General features: G+C 39.0%; 1 protein-coding gene across 1 annotated transcript in view; it reads right to left on the bottom strand.

The window, feature by feature from the left end:
- The window catches only part of ARID2 (AT-rich interaction domain 2), a 114,046-nt gene extending 96,742 nt beyond the window's left edge, over positions 1-17,304 (bottom strand). The window contains exons 1-3 of the mRNA XM_075717246.1: positions 17,213-17,304; positions 16,959-17,052; positions 15,713-15,810 (exon numbers count right to left, since the gene is read on the bottom strand). Of these exons, the coding sequence (XP_075573361.1) occupies positions 15,713-15,810; positions 16,959-17,052; positions 17,213-17,304 (284 nt within the window). The remainder of the gene's footprint in view (positions 1-15,712; positions 15,811-16,958; positions 17,053-17,212) is intronic.
- Between the last annotated feature and the right edge of the window lie 924 nt (positions 17,305-18,228).

The raw sequence follows: 18,228 nt of genomic DNA, 5'->3' as shown, positions 1-18,228 counted from the left end.
ACCTGCTCAATAACGTAAGTGTTACTGATAAAAAGCATACCTAGCTATTTTTTTCAGACAAAGGTTAAGAGGGAAAAATCAGTCATACAGATGATCTCATTTCAGACTTAGATCAACGTTTATTTCTCTCTCTTTTGTTTATGTTGGAGTCTGTATATTCTTTCACTCCTCAATTAACATCCACATTAACATTTGAACATGAGTGCACAGAAAGGTGCATGAAGATTGAGATACAAAGGGAAAAAATGTAAAACAACAATGTCAGTCACATCCAGCAACTAAGTACTGTTGTTCATTGGCATGATCTTGCAGAAACATACTTCCATGGGATTTCTTTCCTCTAAGGGAAGATGTTCTTGCCTTGTGTAGCAGGAGCTGGATTATTGCCAGGCACCACAGTTGTGGTCTCTGAACTGATCAGCACTTAAAATTTGAGAGAAGTCCATAACAGCAATACATTATGCTTAAAAGTAAAAAGAACAAAGAGAAACTCTAACTGGTACATTCTCTGACAAGACTTTTTTTTTTTTTTTTTAAATACCATTTGAATGACTTAAAGAAAAAAACACAACAAAACCAAACAACTTGGTTATAAGGAAATAAATACAAACCATTACACAAATAATGCCTCAGATACCCTGCTAGATGGCTCCTGGAATCTATCATCATCTTTTTAGGCATTTCAGTTCCCGCTGTAAGAGATATCAACCTACCAAGGACTTGAGCCTTGGCAGAATCTAATTTAACAGTATTTGTTTTCAAATGCCTCTCCATTCCCTCTCTGACAAAAGGTCCAAATCTGTACTAAGGATTCGCTTGTTCCCTTACTGATCATATGTTACAAAATTTCCTAACGATGAAGCATTTCACACTTGCTTTCTTACACTCTATTTTCAACCTTAACTGTCAATTTTATATTGCTCATAATCAGCCATACATCTCCTGTGTCATTATTATTAACTCCATGCTATTTGTACTCTTTTCACCAAATACCCTCATGGTACTATCATAATGTTGTGTGATTATGTGTCTTGATTACAGAAGAATTTCTCATGGTCAAGGGAAATGTTTTCAAGCATAATTCAGTCTCTTCTGTACTTGCTCTACTCCACAAATCTACCTGTCTCAACGCTTCTAACTTCTGGTATCATCCTTTGATGAACTCTGCCATTTTACTTTCCATACTACAGTCATCTGTCTACCATTGTCTCCTTGATCATCAATGTATAATATCCTCTCAATCACGCTTTTTGCGTATAAAAATCTATATACACATAAGCATTCTACGTGACAACCTGTGACTACAAAAACTCTCCTGTTCTAGAATCACTCCTGCCAAAACGTCCCTACTCAGCTTTCTTGAAAGTACCACAAAAATAACCTCTTTCATCATCATGTACCTTTATTTTAAATCTCTAAGATCCTCTGAACTTTCTCTCTCTTCCTCATTTAGTATCCACATACAGACTACTGAGACCTTCTAAAGTTTCTACTAATTTGATCATTCTCATTAAATTGCTGCTCCATTTTAAGCACTAGCCAAAACCCCTATTTATCTCCATCTGTAAATAACTTCTAAGACAACACAACTGTTAAGCCCTGAAAATCACCTACGTAGCAAGACTTGACCTACTGTAGTAAAAACTAGTTAGAAAGGGGGGAAAAAAAAAAAGATATAAAGAATGAATATTTGCCTAAATGTGTGGAGTCTTTTCCTCTATATTCTGCATGTTGTTCTTCCTGCTTAGTCTATAATGGGACTTCCCTGCGTATGCATGACAACCTCCAAAAATTTAAAAGGAAGGCAAACAAAAACCCCCACTCTTTTCAGAAAACTAACCATAAGGCAATATGAATAACTTACCAAACTTGAGCTATTAAAAATAAACAAATAAACCAATGACAGAACTAGGCAATTCAAGACTAGAATCTGCTAGTTGGGTCTCTCTGCAGCTAATGTTGTCAGTGGAACCCTGATGCAGGTCTCCATGAAAGCAGGTATCTACAATTAAAAAAACCCCAACCCGCCAAAAAACCCCAAAAACCAAAACAAGCCCTCACTGCCACCAAAACCCTAAAAGTAGAGCTCAGATCACTACTGCAGGCCAATGCCAGCAGCACAGCAGCCACTCAAGGGGACAGCAGGACTGTCTGCTTGAAAAAGGATACCACAAGCTGCTATGTAAGATAACAGCAATAATTTCTGATGTACATAGGCAAGAAAGAATGATGACCTATGCTCTTTCTCCACCCTCGTCTATGCACTGAGGTAGGGCAAGAGGTAGAGAAAGGAGATATGTACCCATTTTAAATTCTCTGGAGATGCCAGTGTGGCTGACAACTCAAAAGAGTGGCAATAAGCACTATTGCTAAACACAGACTTACATTACCTTTTAGTTAAAAAAAAAAAAAAAAAAAAGGAAGAAAAGAATCATTTAATAGCAAATACCATTCCAATCATAGCAGAAACGGAAACTATGTAGCTGTATGATAATATACGTGTAACGTGGCAGAAACTGTGGAGTTGCATGAAAAACATAGTTTGCCCACATCTTTGACTAATTCACCTGCCCTCTGCCTACTAACTGTTTTGATCAGAACAACTTACATTCCATAACTTGGAGTAGTTTTAAACAACAGCCGTTACATACACTCTGCTCAGAGCAGGCTGAGTTTAAAAGTTCTCTTTCCAAATTACAGAAGCCCAGGGCCCAGGACAAGCCACTTTTTCGTATCACATACTATGAAGAACTGTCAAAAAGAAACAGTACTTTGCACCTACTTCCACCCGCAAGATCCAAACTTGGTCTCTAAATCTTTGTGTTAGTAGGTATAAAAATTTTCTTAGCGTTTTTGAGAGTCTGCTCCATTAAATCTTTTCCTCTCTTGTTGAAAATTCATTCTTAACATATATGTAATAGTAGAGGTGGGACAGAAAGTCCATGCAACCTATCCCAAACTTAAGCTGACATCCAGTCTTGTATACACTATATATAAATATATAATAAAATTTATGCATTTCTTATATAATCAACATACAAAATAAAGTATTCATAAACATTACTCATTTTCTGAAAGTGCCAACAGCATTTGAAGAAACCCTTACTGTTCCACAACTGTATCCTTCTCAGCTTTCCTAAGTGCAGCAACGCCCATGAAGAAATATTTTCCAAGATGAGATCTTTCTCCCTGCAAGCTCTTGAAGAGATAAAATCCTTTATTTGATTATATGCAATTTTATGCCTTTATGATATTTTAATATAAAAGTAATTGTAGTGATGACAGATTTTTTTAAACCAAAATGAAAATGGTAAATTCAGTGTTAATGAAAAATATAAACTAACAGAACAGAAATTAATTCTGTTCACGCAGCACTGCAAGCAAAGATGCACAAGAACCACTAGAAGGTTTGTACCAGTAAATCAGAACCTCGCTGTAGAAAGCAGATGGTGCAACTCAAGTCAGAGACCACTCAGCACTTACAAATGACAGCCTTCACTGAGTAGCGACCCAACATCTGGGCCACAAGTCAATTAATATCCAGTGACCAATTTAAATGAGGGAGTTGGCCATTGAAGACTAACTTATCAGCATTTGATTACATAATTCCCTCCTTTTCCTTCTACAGTATCTACCCCATCCACCCTTCCAAACAATGTCCTCTCCACCAACATTCCCACATTCCTGCCTCCTCACCCAATGCATGAATGCACCCAGCTCACTCTATATTCACATTCCTTTCTTTTGCAATTCAACTACCTATGCTCAAATGGTCTTCTCTCCCTCTCTCATTAAAATACCTCCAAACACGTGGTCTTCCTTCTTCTTTGGCCTACAGGTGACCAAGAAGCAGCCTGTGTTATTTGGCCCAACTGGAGGCAGAGTTAGCATGTGCCTCCCAGCTGACTACTCAGAGTACAAGTGTCTTCTGCCAGGCCAGCAACCTAGGAGTACGCATGCACCTTAGAGCCTCCAAGCTGCACAGCTGGATCAAGTGGCTGCCTGGTCAGGAGAAGGTAGCTGCCCATTGGGAAGATGCACAAGTCAAAAAATACATGAAGCCTCTGAAGCCACAAACCATAGCAAACACATACCATCCGAACAAAAAAAGCCTTGAGGAAAAAGATACAGCCCTGAGAGTCACTTCCCCCTGGTGGCCTTCTACAGCAGAATCCTGTACAATGCACCCTTTAAAGTTTCATCTAGTAAGGCAATCAGATCAACAATCCTGTACGTTTATATTGTTGCTGTATGTTATGTGGTATGTGAACAATCATATTTATGTTATGTCTACTTCACTCCAACTTTCCATCATTATTTCCACAATATAAAAAAGGTTTTAATCATATTTATTTTGATCCTGTGAGTGCTATAAGTTGGCAATGCTACAGATCACACTATACTAGTGAAATTTTAATAAAAATGAGTAAACTCTTTGATAAGTTTCTGAAAACAAGAAATAATGGGGTTTGCTTTCATTACTTAGCTAGATCACCAGGCAGCTCCCCCCGCAAAAGCAAGCTTAAATTAATTTACTCATATAAAAAAAATATCCTGTTGCTTTCATAAACTCTTTAAAAAGAAAACAACCACCAAACCTTGAGTCTGCAACTTTTGCTTACATGCAAAGACCTCGGGAGGACAGCTAAGGAAATGAACACTCTGTTTACACCAATTTCAGTATCTTAAAGTTTTGAATATATCTTTATTGACTTCACTTCTTTAGTTTCTTTCCTTGCTAAAGCAGGCACATTTTGTGTTAATATACATGGTCCAGATCTTACACATCTGACCTTTACAAGCACACTGCAGAACTGACACAGGATGCCACCTATTTCAGCCCAGCTCAGAAGAGGGATGAGATCCTCACTAGACAGATCTAGAGAGAATTCCACATGGGCAAAAGGCTACAAACACAGCTCTTACAGCAGACCTACAGAAGCACCAAGTCACCATAAAACTAACAGAATATTTTTGCTTTCTACCAGGCACATAAATTTATGGACAATCATAATTTTAAACTGTATCGCACACAAATATCCATACAGAAATGTATGAGTACATTTAGGGAAGCCGGGTGTTTGTTTACAGTTACATGCAGAACAGTGGATTATTTTTAAGTCACCTTTTCCTTTGATCTTACTTAAGAAGCACTTTCTTCAACAGCTGGACTAACTCTGTTTAAAATACAATTAAACTGCTTATTAGGAGAAGGAAAACTACAGAAAAATGGGATTTGTGTACTGGTAACATAAAAATCTAAGTAGAAGAAAAATTTTGTATTCAGCTATGACAAAAAACTCCCTTCTAGGAACTTAACTGTATTTCAGTCATAACAGCATATTGACTATAGGACGTATTAATGAAACAATACTGATGGTGATGAAGTCACTGTCACCAAGTATTGTATTTTGATTTTCTAACCTTTTACACTTTTACTGTGACTCCATATGCATTGACTAATGTGACATCTTCCTAATAAATAACTTCATGTTATATAAATAGAGAAGCACATGGTGTTAAACAGGATAACAAGTTTAGCTAAGTTTGAAGGAAATAAAGTACTTTGAAGCATTTGTAAAAAAAATGCTTACTAAAGGTATTCCAAGCTGTACGGTAGTTAGGGTCCTGTATATTCTTCAAATCCAATTAAACACAGTATTTCACTACAGCGGTCAGCCTTTGCACATAATTGTACTCAGAAACAAAAATTTCACTTAAAAAACCCAACTGTATTTCTATACCTTCCAGTTACAAAAATGACCTTGGAAGAACAAGCAAAATGCACACCAATGCTGCAATGCCTGACTGGGTCTGCAGAGTACCTGAAAGCACATTTTTCAGGTGTGTGAAATACCCTTTAGATATTCGTCGGGATCCTGTGAATTCTGCATGTCCACAGCTGCAGAAATTTTTTTTCAGGTACCATGGAATCTATTATCGTTTTGCTGTAAAATTCAGTATTTTACTGTTGCTAGGCGCCTGACATTTAGTGCTTTGTCCTCTTGCCCTTTTACCTGCATACACCTTTTCTTTCCTTCAATTTTCTTTACAATTAAGAAATCATTTGATTACAGTAAATATTCCATGTGCAGTCAATGGGTACAGACATCAAGGGGTCAAGGAACAGAAGATGAATTCTGGCTTGTAGTCAAAGATTGAGTAGATGATGATTAGCAGAGAATGAGGGACAAAAAGACCTGTGAGCTAGGCAGCCAGGGTAAGCAGTATTGCAACAGTAAACCCCCTCAGCCCACAAAGGATTTCTGAATTGGCCCACATGGGTAACACCATGAAAGCCAAGATAGTGGGGAAAGGATGCCCAAAAAGCACACTCAAAACCTCCTTAGAAGTAACTAATATTGAGATTAATCAATTACCATGTTGAACGATGAGTCAGAACTATGTGTATACGTATAAGGGGAAAAAGGTATCTCACAGTGACACAACAGATTAATACTGACATGGAATTTATTCCCATTTACCACAGAGAGCACAAGGCTCTATCATGAAGAATATTCTCTAGAGACAAAGTTAAGGTTGCACATTCATATTTAAATGAGGTCATTCCTGATTTTTTCAGGTATTTACTGTGCAACTGTAGCATTATATGACCATATACTCTTAGAAATGTGAATTTTCCTAGGTTTTCATAGATGGTATTGGGGGGAGAAAAGTGTCCAAGAAACAGCTCTGTAATCTCCAGTGTTTCAAAGGTCTGCTATCCTCCCCAAAATTACAGAGGACATATGTGAATTCTGTAACATGGCACTGTTTACCTGGCCATTGCCTGGATTCTACATCATTTAATCGAGGTCACTAGAACCCAGATACTCCTGAGCAAAATAACCGTGTAAGGAAGAACTGTTCCTAAGTTTATTTCCACAAGTTTTCTTTTAATACAAATGTACTTTAAAAAAAAAAAAAACCACACACACACACCCCCCCAGTTCTACACCTATCGTACGCCATAATCATTGTTAAGATACTCAGAACATGCTAGATTCACCCACAAAGCAAACTCCTTTCATTTAGCTTAATTAATCCCCTGGGATGTATCCCAAACAAAAAGTTACCCCAACACTTTACGTCCCAGTAATACACATTTGTTATCGCACTTCTCCAAAGAACTTTAACAGAGCTACTCAGAGTTAATCATATGACTTAGTGATTTACAGAGCTGAGAATCTCTACACGTGGATTATCATGGAAGCATAGCAACCTTTGGACTGGGAGGCAGAGGCCAACCAGCAGACGTAACAGCACATAACAATGGAGAAATGCATGCAGTCGTAAGTATGACCCATCTAAACTTCAGCAAACAAACTGAAAAGTCCAGGAAACACTGTGAGAGAAAAGGTGTCTCTGAATCAGAATGATCACCTTGCTGTACAGGATTTTTATGTATTTTAAGCAGCTATGGATTGACAAGTAACACTGTGAATTACTCTAAAAGACTACTAATTGGAAGAGTTGCCTCCCACACCAAAAAAAAAAAAAGGAAAATAGTAAGAACACAGTTCACTCTTGCACACAAACGCGCTCCAGTGCATCATTCAACAGAACTCCACTCTATTATAATAGTATGCAATCCCTCTTGCAGCATAGCTGGCTTGCTACAATTTATCTGGAGTTAAAATAAATGCATGCACATTCGGTTTAAAGATAGGAAAACAAAAAGTAGAGAACTCAGCGTCACTACCTTGTTGCTGAAAATCTAATTCAGGTCTGCTTAGACTTGAACTCGTTGCTCCAAGGAGACTGTATTTTAGATCTGATACCTAGCTCACTAATCTAGTACCTCAGGCAAAGCCTAAGCTCACTATTCTGGGTACCATCTTGCTGTTTTATTATCCTTCCTTAAGATAAGCTTCTTTCTTTCAACTGTTCCAATATTTCTCTGCTTAGGTATCCCTAGTTTATTTATTCCCTAAGGAATAAAGATTGTTCTTCCTCTCATCTATGCTATATTTTCTGCTTCTCAACACTGCAGAGGGCAAACAAGCTTATGAATAGTTTTATTTTCCTCATATATTCCTAATTTATATTCATTTTCAAATATTTAAGATATGACATAGAAGCATGAAGAGACACAATCCCTGCATTAAAGAGCTTACAGTCTCACACTTCTCTGTGAGACAGGTAAACAAACATCGGTATACCCACTTTATAAATATGAATAAAAAGATGGCAAATGATTTAACTAAGGCCACAGAATAAATATGTATCAGACTGATAACCAGAAACAAGATCATGTGATGGGATCTCTGGCCTATACCTAATCCCCTCTGTGAACTATATGTCATCTTATAGTGTGGACTGGTACTACAGTTACTCCAAGTAGTCCCATTTAAGCTGCAAGACACCACTCTGTCACGTCACACTGAACAAGCATTTTAAAACAAAACACAAAAAATCCATTCTCATAATCTGTTACATACTTAAGTTTTCAGTTTTCTAATTCACAGAAGATAACATTATCTTGTTTTATTTTTCGAACAGTGCTTCCTCAGCTATTGATTAAAGAGGAATTTTAGAAGACAGTAAATAATAGTAGCCCCCTTTCATGGATGGTTTAACTAAGGCTCAAGAAGAAGAAATTTGCCTGCGAGAACTCGATTCTAACATTATAAAAAAAAAAGGCTTTATTGTATTTGGATTTCATTCCTATTTGACATGCACTCTCAAAGCAACGGTCTGAACCTCTGTGTACCTCTAGTACCTCACCTGTAAAACTTAACAAATCATACTTCTCTATTTCATTACTGGAGAAACTGGGGAAGAGGTCAGGAAAGAAAAAAAAAAAAAAGAGTATGAGAGTATGAAAGTCTTATCTACTGAGGTTTAACTGCAAATAAACAAGGTAATTAAAGCCTGTTAGCTCTAAAATTAAAGAAAGTCTGAAACTCCTTTTCTTAGCCCATGCTTATTCCCCTTCACAAGAAAAGATGCAATATCCTTGCACTCCATATGCATTTTTGATCTTCTTGTAATATGCTTACCATTTATTCAAACCTAAGATGTTACCACAGCTATTAAAAATTTTAATGCATAAATTAATTCTGATTCGGTTGAAGATTAGAAAATGGTGTTAACATGTAAACTTTCCACCAATTATTAGAAGATTCAGTAGGTCCTAAAAGTCACCACAGTTATTACAGTGTTGCCAGAAACTTGCTCCTCGTAAGTTATTAGTTCTGACATCTGTCTAGATAAGCTTTCAAGTTAAACAATCGGAATTCTGTATTAAAACTGAAGAACAGCATTCACCCCTCCCCAAATAAACCAATATATTTCAGCTTAGCAGCAGTGATTTAGGTCATTTCTAACAAAAAGCTTGCAGAAAAATAATCAGGAAGAGAAAATATGTTAACATTCATCGCAGTAATTTTTTGCTAGATTTTTCAGCAGTAAGGAGGAGTTTACCCTCTGAAGGAAAAGCTCAGAAACTTTGATAGAGGCCAAACTCATCTGCATAGCGACTAGTATCACAACATAACTCTAACAAAGAGCAATTTTAAGGTAGCTATGTTTCCTTTCACCTGCTGCTTGCTCTCCTCAGAAGAGGCCTAATGCAAATTTTGTATTACAAAAGTTCTCTTTTCTCTTGAGCAGATTCCCAGCAACTCTGACTAAACAACATCCATCCAAGTAACTAACTTCTATTGAGAGACAGTCTGAGATTTTAACAACCAACATATTTAACTCCCCTAAATAAAGCTTTGTAGCATGAACAGTAACTGGTCTTGATTGTGAATATGTTGGCTGTATGATTACAGTACAACTAAAACAATATTCCCCCTCCAACTATGTAAAATATTCACTTCAGACTTAAAAGCAAGGCCTCAGACATCTGACTGAAACACGCATTACAATTCTTATCTTGAGGGGGGAAAAATAATTTTAAAAAGAAATCATAAAAATGTCATCCATGTATTTGTTTCCTGCCTCGCCAATGACTGCAGGATTTCTGACAAAATTAAGCGCAACAGATTCCGCAGGTGAAGTCTGTAGCGTTACAACAAAAGTCTGTAGCTATGCAAGATGAAAGTCTGCATTACAGTGTTATTCAAGGATGGACAGAACCTGTAAGGTCATCTGGCCCGTTTCTCTGCCAGCCCCGGCTCATTACCTATCGCGTGTGTATTAGTGTCCTGACCAGGCTAGTTCCGAATGACCCAGGTTGCGGGCTTCCCCCCTGCTCCGCTTGGCATACTGTTCAGAAAGTATACAGGTAGATCTTGAGCGTTTTTGTGCTGCTACCTGCTCTGAATTTTCTCCGTCGGTTTCATCTCAGCTTACATGTTAACACAGCCTATTACTTTATTTAAAATTATCTCCCTTTTAAGTATTTAGGCCCTTCAAAATGCTTATAAGATACCATTTCCCCTTCTCACCCAAAATGTTAATTTAGCCAAGCGAAACATATTTATTTCTCAAATCTTTATTTAAATCAATTAGTCCTTTCAGCCTTCTTAACATTTTGCTGCTCTTCTCTAAGCTTTTGTTAAGTTGCCCCACCTGTTGCAAAGGCTCTGAAACTAAAACAGTACTCCAAATACAGTCACACAATCTCATACAAAAATTCATCTCCCACTTGTGCAATGCCTCTGTGGATGCAACCTAAACTCATCCTGATTTTTACAAAGTCTATATATCATATTGCAAATTGGGGCCTCTTCTTCCTGTCAGAAGCATGCACAAATCCCTTTCATATGAAAGGGAGTTGGGTGCACACAACTGACAGGATTATCGGGCCCATGGTATCACTCCTATCCCTTTTTCAGCAGTACTGCTTTCCAGGTTATTCCCTCACAATGAATACCTGTTTTGGATTACTGTCCCTCAACTGTTTTAGCTTGCTTTCTACAAACTAAATCTCATTTGTATTTTCCAACAATGTGCCTAATTTCTTTAGATAACCTTTTCTTTTCTGCGCTGACTTGCGTTAACTCTTCCCACTATCATTGTCTGCTAATGTCGCAAGTGTACTAGTCACTGTCTTGGAAAATTAATCAATCCAGACGCTAAATATGCCTAAAATGGCTAAACTTGTATTACTACATGCATATGTAAGCACTGATGTTACTCTTTTAGCACCTAAAACTGCTGTGACTCACCAAATCTATTCTTTATACTTTGTTCTATTTTTGTTTATGGTCCTTCAACCAATTCTTCATTCAGATGACTATCATATACATAAATAATTTGTTAATGAGAGGTTGTGAGTGTATTTTAATTTTAGAAAATATGTAAAATATTACTACAGCTACAACTTTCTCTTCATCCACTGGGCCTTGAACCTGCAATCAGATCTGGCAAGCCAGCCAGTCCTGTACTTCTCCATACTCACTGGTCTGTGTGCAGATGCTGTTGCAGTATCAGATCCTAATTTTAAACACTGAGCAAGAATAACAAAGAAAAGTCTTTTAAAGTAATTTTGCTTGGAAAATTCCAGGCTGCTCATTACTGTTTCCCTAATACTTCTGCCATTATTTTACTAGGAACACAATCCCTTAAATTTATCTAGTTCTTCAGCTCATGCTTTTTTTCCCCCCCCCCCCCCCTTTTTTTTTTTAAAAGAAATCAGTACTATAATTCAATTTCTTAGTGGCACCTTGAAGATCAAATGACTTATAAATACCTTTAGACCTTTCAAGAACCCCCTCTGTTTGTTGTCAATAACTATTTCATATAATCCCAATTTTTACCTGCTCACACTTTTTCATCCTACTATATATGGAATTTCCGGAAATTCAGCATAATGGCTTGACTTTATAACAACTTTCTGCAACTTCTCATTTATGAGCCGACCTCTTTCCTCTCTCTTGACTTCCCCTTACCTCCCCAATATTTACAACAGCTAATTCTCATTCACCTTTAACTAGTATTAACTCATTTCTGCTGGCTTTACCAGAAGCTTACAATACACACCTGCTTCCCATCTTTCAGAAATTCTCTGCAGAACTGAGACTAAAACTTATTTTACCTTACACTTAGTCCTTTGACATAATTTCTCTTAACGCAGATAAATACCTTTTAAAAGCAAACTGATTTTTAATTCAGTTAGACATATTTCATTTTGCACATTTAGTTTACAAGGTCTCTTGCTCCCCAAGCATAGACGAAGACCCACAACAGAAATAAATCTATTGCTTATGCTCACATGAAAACCAACAGAACCTTATGCTCAAATATGGGGTCACATCAGCCCAATTTTTGGTAGGACTGTAACCTAATCAACCATTAGCATAAAAACCAGGCTATATTTTATGTTAACTTTCTTTTCATCTACTGTATGTTTACCAACTAACAAAAACGTAAAAGCATGTCCACATTACTGATGTTTACATTTATTACCCCGTATTAAAATATTTTCATTAACATTATAAAATAATCTTTAGAGAAGCATTTAGAAAATGCTTTACTAATTCACCTCAATTGAGATGAAACATCTAATTTGTGCTACATCCAAGGGAATTACACTCTCTGATGCTGTAGAGACTTACAGAACTACATTAACAAGTACAGTCTATCAATGGTTATCGGCACTGTGGCTTTTGACTGCTCACTAAGAACCACAGTGCATAAATTACTTCACCTGTCAGACAGCTCAAAGCAACACAGACACAAAGTTTGAACAGTTCAGACTTTCCCTATTACAAATAACTTTTTCCAGTGAGAGAAAAGAGAGGGCAGTGCAAGGGAGAAGGGTAGACAGGACTGTCTATCATGTATTCAAATATCACCTATTATAAAGCCTATCAGAATTCTATCAGAAGTTTAAACAATTCACATCTTTACTGAAGTCTAACCAATGGCTAATGAAGCCATTCCCAAGGACACACAGCAAAATTCCACAACAGTCAAAATGAAAAAGTGTTTTAAACAAAAAAGACACACCTCACAACTGCCTGGAAAAAACATAACCCAATGATTGTTTTGCATAACATTCGGTTTGATCAAGCCAACAGGACTACTGACGTCACGCAAATAATTCAACTTTCTACATTATTTACACAGTAATTTTAAGTCAAAATGACAGCATTATTAGAGGTAACACCTTTAAGAGGGAAAACAACCAAGTGGTCCATGTAGCTTGAGATCTTATCTCAGCAAACACAGTATGCCAGATGTTTCATAGAAAGAAGCAACTTGCATCACAAGCCATCACGAATCCAAATCTCCAAACGTATTCACGTAGGTGCACACCACTGAACCCCTCTGAATTCAACAGGGTCCCATCTGCCATGCAGATCCCTCACTTTACATGACACCCAACATACGACTAGGTAAAAATTCATATAAAAGCTGATAGGCCTCAATTTGTTTGGCTTTGTTTGCAAAGTCATTACAATAGTGAGGCCAAGATTATAGTCATACTTGAGACTCAAGAGGAACTTTTTTTTTTTTGAAGGGTAATTGCTCAGCAGTTCATTAAGATCTAGCCCTATAAGAAACCTCAGGTTATGTTCTTCAATGCAGATAAACAAGAGCCTTTTTACAAATTTATAATTAGAGCATTTTTTCTCTCCCTATAACCAAATCCCCCACCCCAAACCTTCCAGGTTAAAGCTAAACAAACGTTAACCTAGGAGAGATACATGTGTATATACAGTCTTACTACTGCACATGTAAGGAGGTAAACTCAGCTGAGAAACAGTTCACATCAAACTTCGATTATGTAAGAAGCAACAGTGAGTAAAGCCGTAATTTAGAAAAACCAAAAACAAAAAAGCAAAAACCAAAACCACCACTAAAAATCAATCCACCCCAACACCAACAACCTTGACAGTTTACTTCAGAATGGCCTAAGTAAACCACAGAGATTATGATGAACCAGACATTTTTAAAGAGTCATCTTAACTGTTTATCAACTTTTTTCTAAATTCCAAATAAATAAAAAACCTTTCAATTATTTGTATGTAATAATTTATACATATTTTCAGCAACTGTATTTTAAATGTCAATACCAGCATGCTAATAATAAAAATAACATTCTTGTATGTCTGATTCTAAATTAAAAAGTAGTATCTTATTAAAAATTAATAGTCATTAGAAGGCTAAATTAACATTAATTGTGTTAACTGTCAGAGCATATAAATGCTTTCAAAATACAGATGAAAACACAAATGACATACAACCTTCTACTGCAAAAAGTCAGGCCATTCAAACACTTATAAAATATGGAAATAAAAGGGAAAGGGTAAAACCAAAAAAAACTATCATTTTGCAAATTATTTGTAAAATCTAGTCAAGTAATAGACTACATGGTCCAACAGAAAAACTGAAAAAGCAAAAAACTGCTTTCTATGACCCAACAAATCTTCAGCAACACTATCTCAATACTATGTAGTAGAGGGGAGGGGAAAAAAAAAAAACAAACCACCAACAACAGAGAAGGACATCCTAAAGTGAGCTTCCAACTTCATTCCTAGGTCTGCTAGCAATCATAAACTTTGCTGAAGCTACTAACAATGGCAATTTCTTTTCTCAGTCTGGATCTTAAAGCAATCATATGTCACCACCAAAAAAAGAAAAATTCAGTAACTACAGATATCTGACTAAGGTTTTCCAGACATCATTGTAACTCAATAACTGCTCCACTGTGCTATGAACTCTACAGCTTCAAGCTGGAAGTCAATCTAGGACAACCAATAGAAAGTGCACCTGTACAATTACTGCATTTCCTAATTCACAAGGCCAAACTAGAGACAGATAAAGCCTGTGTGTACTCACATCACCAAAACAGAAGTCCAAAAGCCCATACATCTTTTGTACATATTGCACATCTATATTATCATTTATCGCAATGAAAAATATCATTTATACAACTCACAAACAGAAAATTACATTCCTTAACCAACGTACATAAAACTTTCTTCTAAATTAAATATAATTGTCTACATGTAGCATCTAAATCCACTATATACGCAATAATTTTAAAATCTTTCACACAAAGAATAATCACCAAAACTTAATAAAAATTATTTTTTTAAGAAGTCCTCCGGTAATTGAACAGTACCACACACAGTAATTTAAAATATTCAATATGAACTCCATGCTAGATCAAAAAATAACCTGCATCACAAAAAAAAGCCTGCATCACAAAAAATAACCTGCATCATTTCAAGGAATGTAAACTTATTTTTAAAAACTGCAGAAATCTACTATTTTTCAAGTGATAGAAAAAATTATTTAGCTCTTTCTACTCTAAAATAAAAAATAATGCATGCTGCTAGTAATTGATAACAATATAATTTATCCAAAGCAGTCTACCTTCCTGCAGATGCATTTTCATTCAACGTGTGACCCCAGTGAGCAGTAAACAAGTTTACATGTATCAACACATTTCAGTGCTCCAAAAATTAAGCTAAGTTTCTGTAACTACAATAACATGATCTCTTAGTAACAGTCCTTTAGTACCGTCGTTCTAAAACAATCAATAAAAATGGCTCTGACACATACTGTTTATATACTTGGGATCCCCTCAAAGTTTAAGGCTTGCAGATATAAAATACAAATAAAATAACTACAAACCAGAATTACCTTTAACTGATCACTGCACCAGAGCAGTAAGGAATTACAAGTTCGTTCTGCTTTATTTTACAGCATTTTTAAAGAGCAGGGATATTTTTGCTATTGCACACACTGAAAACCAAATATAATCCCACACTCAAAAATACTACTGCAACAGCTTGATAGCACTCACCGCAAGTAATACTGTTTTAAAGCGAAGGCAGCGTTAGAACAACTTCTGGGAAAGTTAAACTCCTCTACAATTTCTCCCCACTGATTCTTCTCTGATACCTGTCAAAAACAACACACAGGCCGAGATACACAACGTACACATAAACATGTCGTTGACAGCGAACATCACAAAAAGCCACAAGCTGCCACGAAGCAAATAGATAAATATATAAAAAGAAATAAAACACGAACGTATATGGGATTTAGGACCATATATTTTACTGACAGTCGGTAGTATTTCCCCTTCGGGAATAATCCCGCCTCTCACCGGTATTTTACTTTATTTATTTTTTAATACGCACGCTATTTTTTTTTCGGGGGGGGGGGGGACACGACACGGCCGGCCGAGAGGGTTTGTATTGTTTTGGGGTTTGTTTGTTTTTGTTTTTACTGCCTGGACAATAACCAATCGGGAGTCCCTCTGTCGCCCCCTTTTAAATCCTACCGCGGTCCGTTAAAAACCCAAAGAAGTTTAAAATAATGCGGGGAAGTCTTGGCGGGGGCGCCCCCTGGCCTCCGGGGCGCGGGGGCGCCGTCCCGGGGGGTCCCCCCACGACAGATCCACAGACACAGAGAGGCCTTTCTTTTGAGGCCTACATTTCTGTCCCTAGCCTTGAAGCCTAAAGATGGCTATTTGATTACACACCGTCTTGGGTGCCCCTTTTGTTATTTTTCTCCGGGAAGGGCTCGGAGGGCAGCGCCCGGCCCCCCCCGGCTGCGAGGATCGTTTCCTAGCCCATGCTCCGTGCCGATTATCGATGTTAAACATGCCCGCTAATTTTGAGTTGCACTAAAACTGCGCTCAGACTCTCTCCTCTCTGTCTCTCCCTCTGCGAGAGAGAGGGAGACGCGCACAGAGCTGCCACCACAAGCGAAAGAAACTGCCTCTCGCCCACCGGAGCCCCCTGCTCCCTCCTCGCCTTCCCCCGGGGAAGGGGGGCAGGGGCGAGGGGCTCCTGCGGAGGCGGGGGAGGCACGGGCGGGGTGCGCGCCGTACCCCCGGATCCCCCTTCATCGCTCCACCGACAAGGCCAAGCCACCAACCTGCCTGCCTGCTCGCTTCCTTCTTCCACCCCCCACCTTCTCTAACCGGCTTTAAATAGGACGGTTCCCGGCCACCCCGGCTCCCCCCGCCGCCCCCGGGGGTCAGAGGAGACTTTTGGGAAGAGGTTAGTGGGAGGGAAACCCAAATTAAAACTTCCACTCACCTTCCCAAATCCGCCTAAAGTGGTGACTCTGGTGTAGAGAGCGTGAAGATCCAGCTCCTTCCCACCCACCACGGGGATCTTCTTAAAAGGAGACCTGCCAAAGGAGATACACACAAAACACCACAACTTGTCAGCTCTGCCCCCTCTTCTCCCCTCGCTGGGGCTGCCGTGTCCTTCAGGGAAGGGGCTGGAAGTTGGATCTGGTCGGTTTAAAAGCCTCCCCCCCTCCCGTTCCATCTCCCCATTTTCCTCACCCTCTGCTGTGGTGAAACTGCCGCAGCTCGTCCAGGAAAGCGAGTCCCTTTCTCCGCTGGTCTGCGTGGTTTTTACCCGTCGAATTTGCCATTTTTGTATTAAAAAAGGTTCTCGTAAAAAAAAAAAATCCAATTTAAAAAAAAAAAAAAAACGGCCGACAACAACAACAACAATCCCCGGCTCCTCCTTGTCTTTAAGAGACCCAGGTGCCCGTGCTCGGCCGGGGATCAGCCATGGAGAGGGGCTTGTTTAAAAAAAAGTTTAAAAGGAATAAGGGAGCCCAGAGAGTGTGGTAATTGCGAGTCCTGTCTCCACACAACACACAGGCAAAGAGACAGGGAGGGAGAGGGGCACCTCTCAGTAATTCCTCCTCCCGCTGCTGCTGCCTCTCTCAGCACCACAAACCCAACCGATCCAGCCTGCACATGAGACTCAACATGGTGCTGCTGGATCACACAATGAATTGGGTTACTGTTGTGGTGGGGTGGGGGGGGAGCCGGAGTGAGGTATTGACAGTGTGTGTGTGTTACAGCCGCGGCTCCATGCGATCTCCCTCTCCCTCGCTCGCTCCCTCGCTCGCTCTCTCACACACACACACTGTACAGCTACGGCAGCGGCGGCGGCGGCGGTGGCGGCGGCAGCGGGATTCACTTCTCTTCTCTCTCAGACAAAAAGATCTGAGGCCGCCGTGCTTCTGCCTGGACGAGAGCGCAACACAGCGGACCCCGGAGGCCGGTCGCGGTACTGCAGAAGGCAGCTCTAAAGGCAAAAGCCAGCACAGCCCCAGCAAGCAGTTCCTGGCGGGGAACAATAGGCTCCTCTCGCCGCTAAGGGCTCATCTGCAATGTGCCGCAAACTTCACACAAAGCCGGGCGGAAAGAGGCGAGGGAGAAGGAGAAGAGGGGAGGAAAAAAACGGCTACTACCGGTTGTTCTGGGGCTAGGGGCCCGGGGAAAGGGCCCTCCCTCGCCCGGCTCGCACCGATCGGCCTCTCTCCGCTGGCTGCCGGCGGGGG

The sequence above is a fragment of the Pelecanus crispus genome, chromosome 1 (assembly GCF_030463565.1).
Source record: "Pelecanus crispus isolate bPelCri1 chromosome 1, bPelCri1.pri, whole genome shotgun sequence".
In the NCBI taxonomy this organism is placed as follows: domain Eukaryota; kingdom Metazoa; phylum Chordata; class Aves; order Pelecaniformes; family Pelecanidae; genus Pelecanus; species Pelecanus crispus.
Note: the sequence above shows the minus strand (reverse complement) of the source record. Positions and strands in the feature narration are given on the sequence as shown.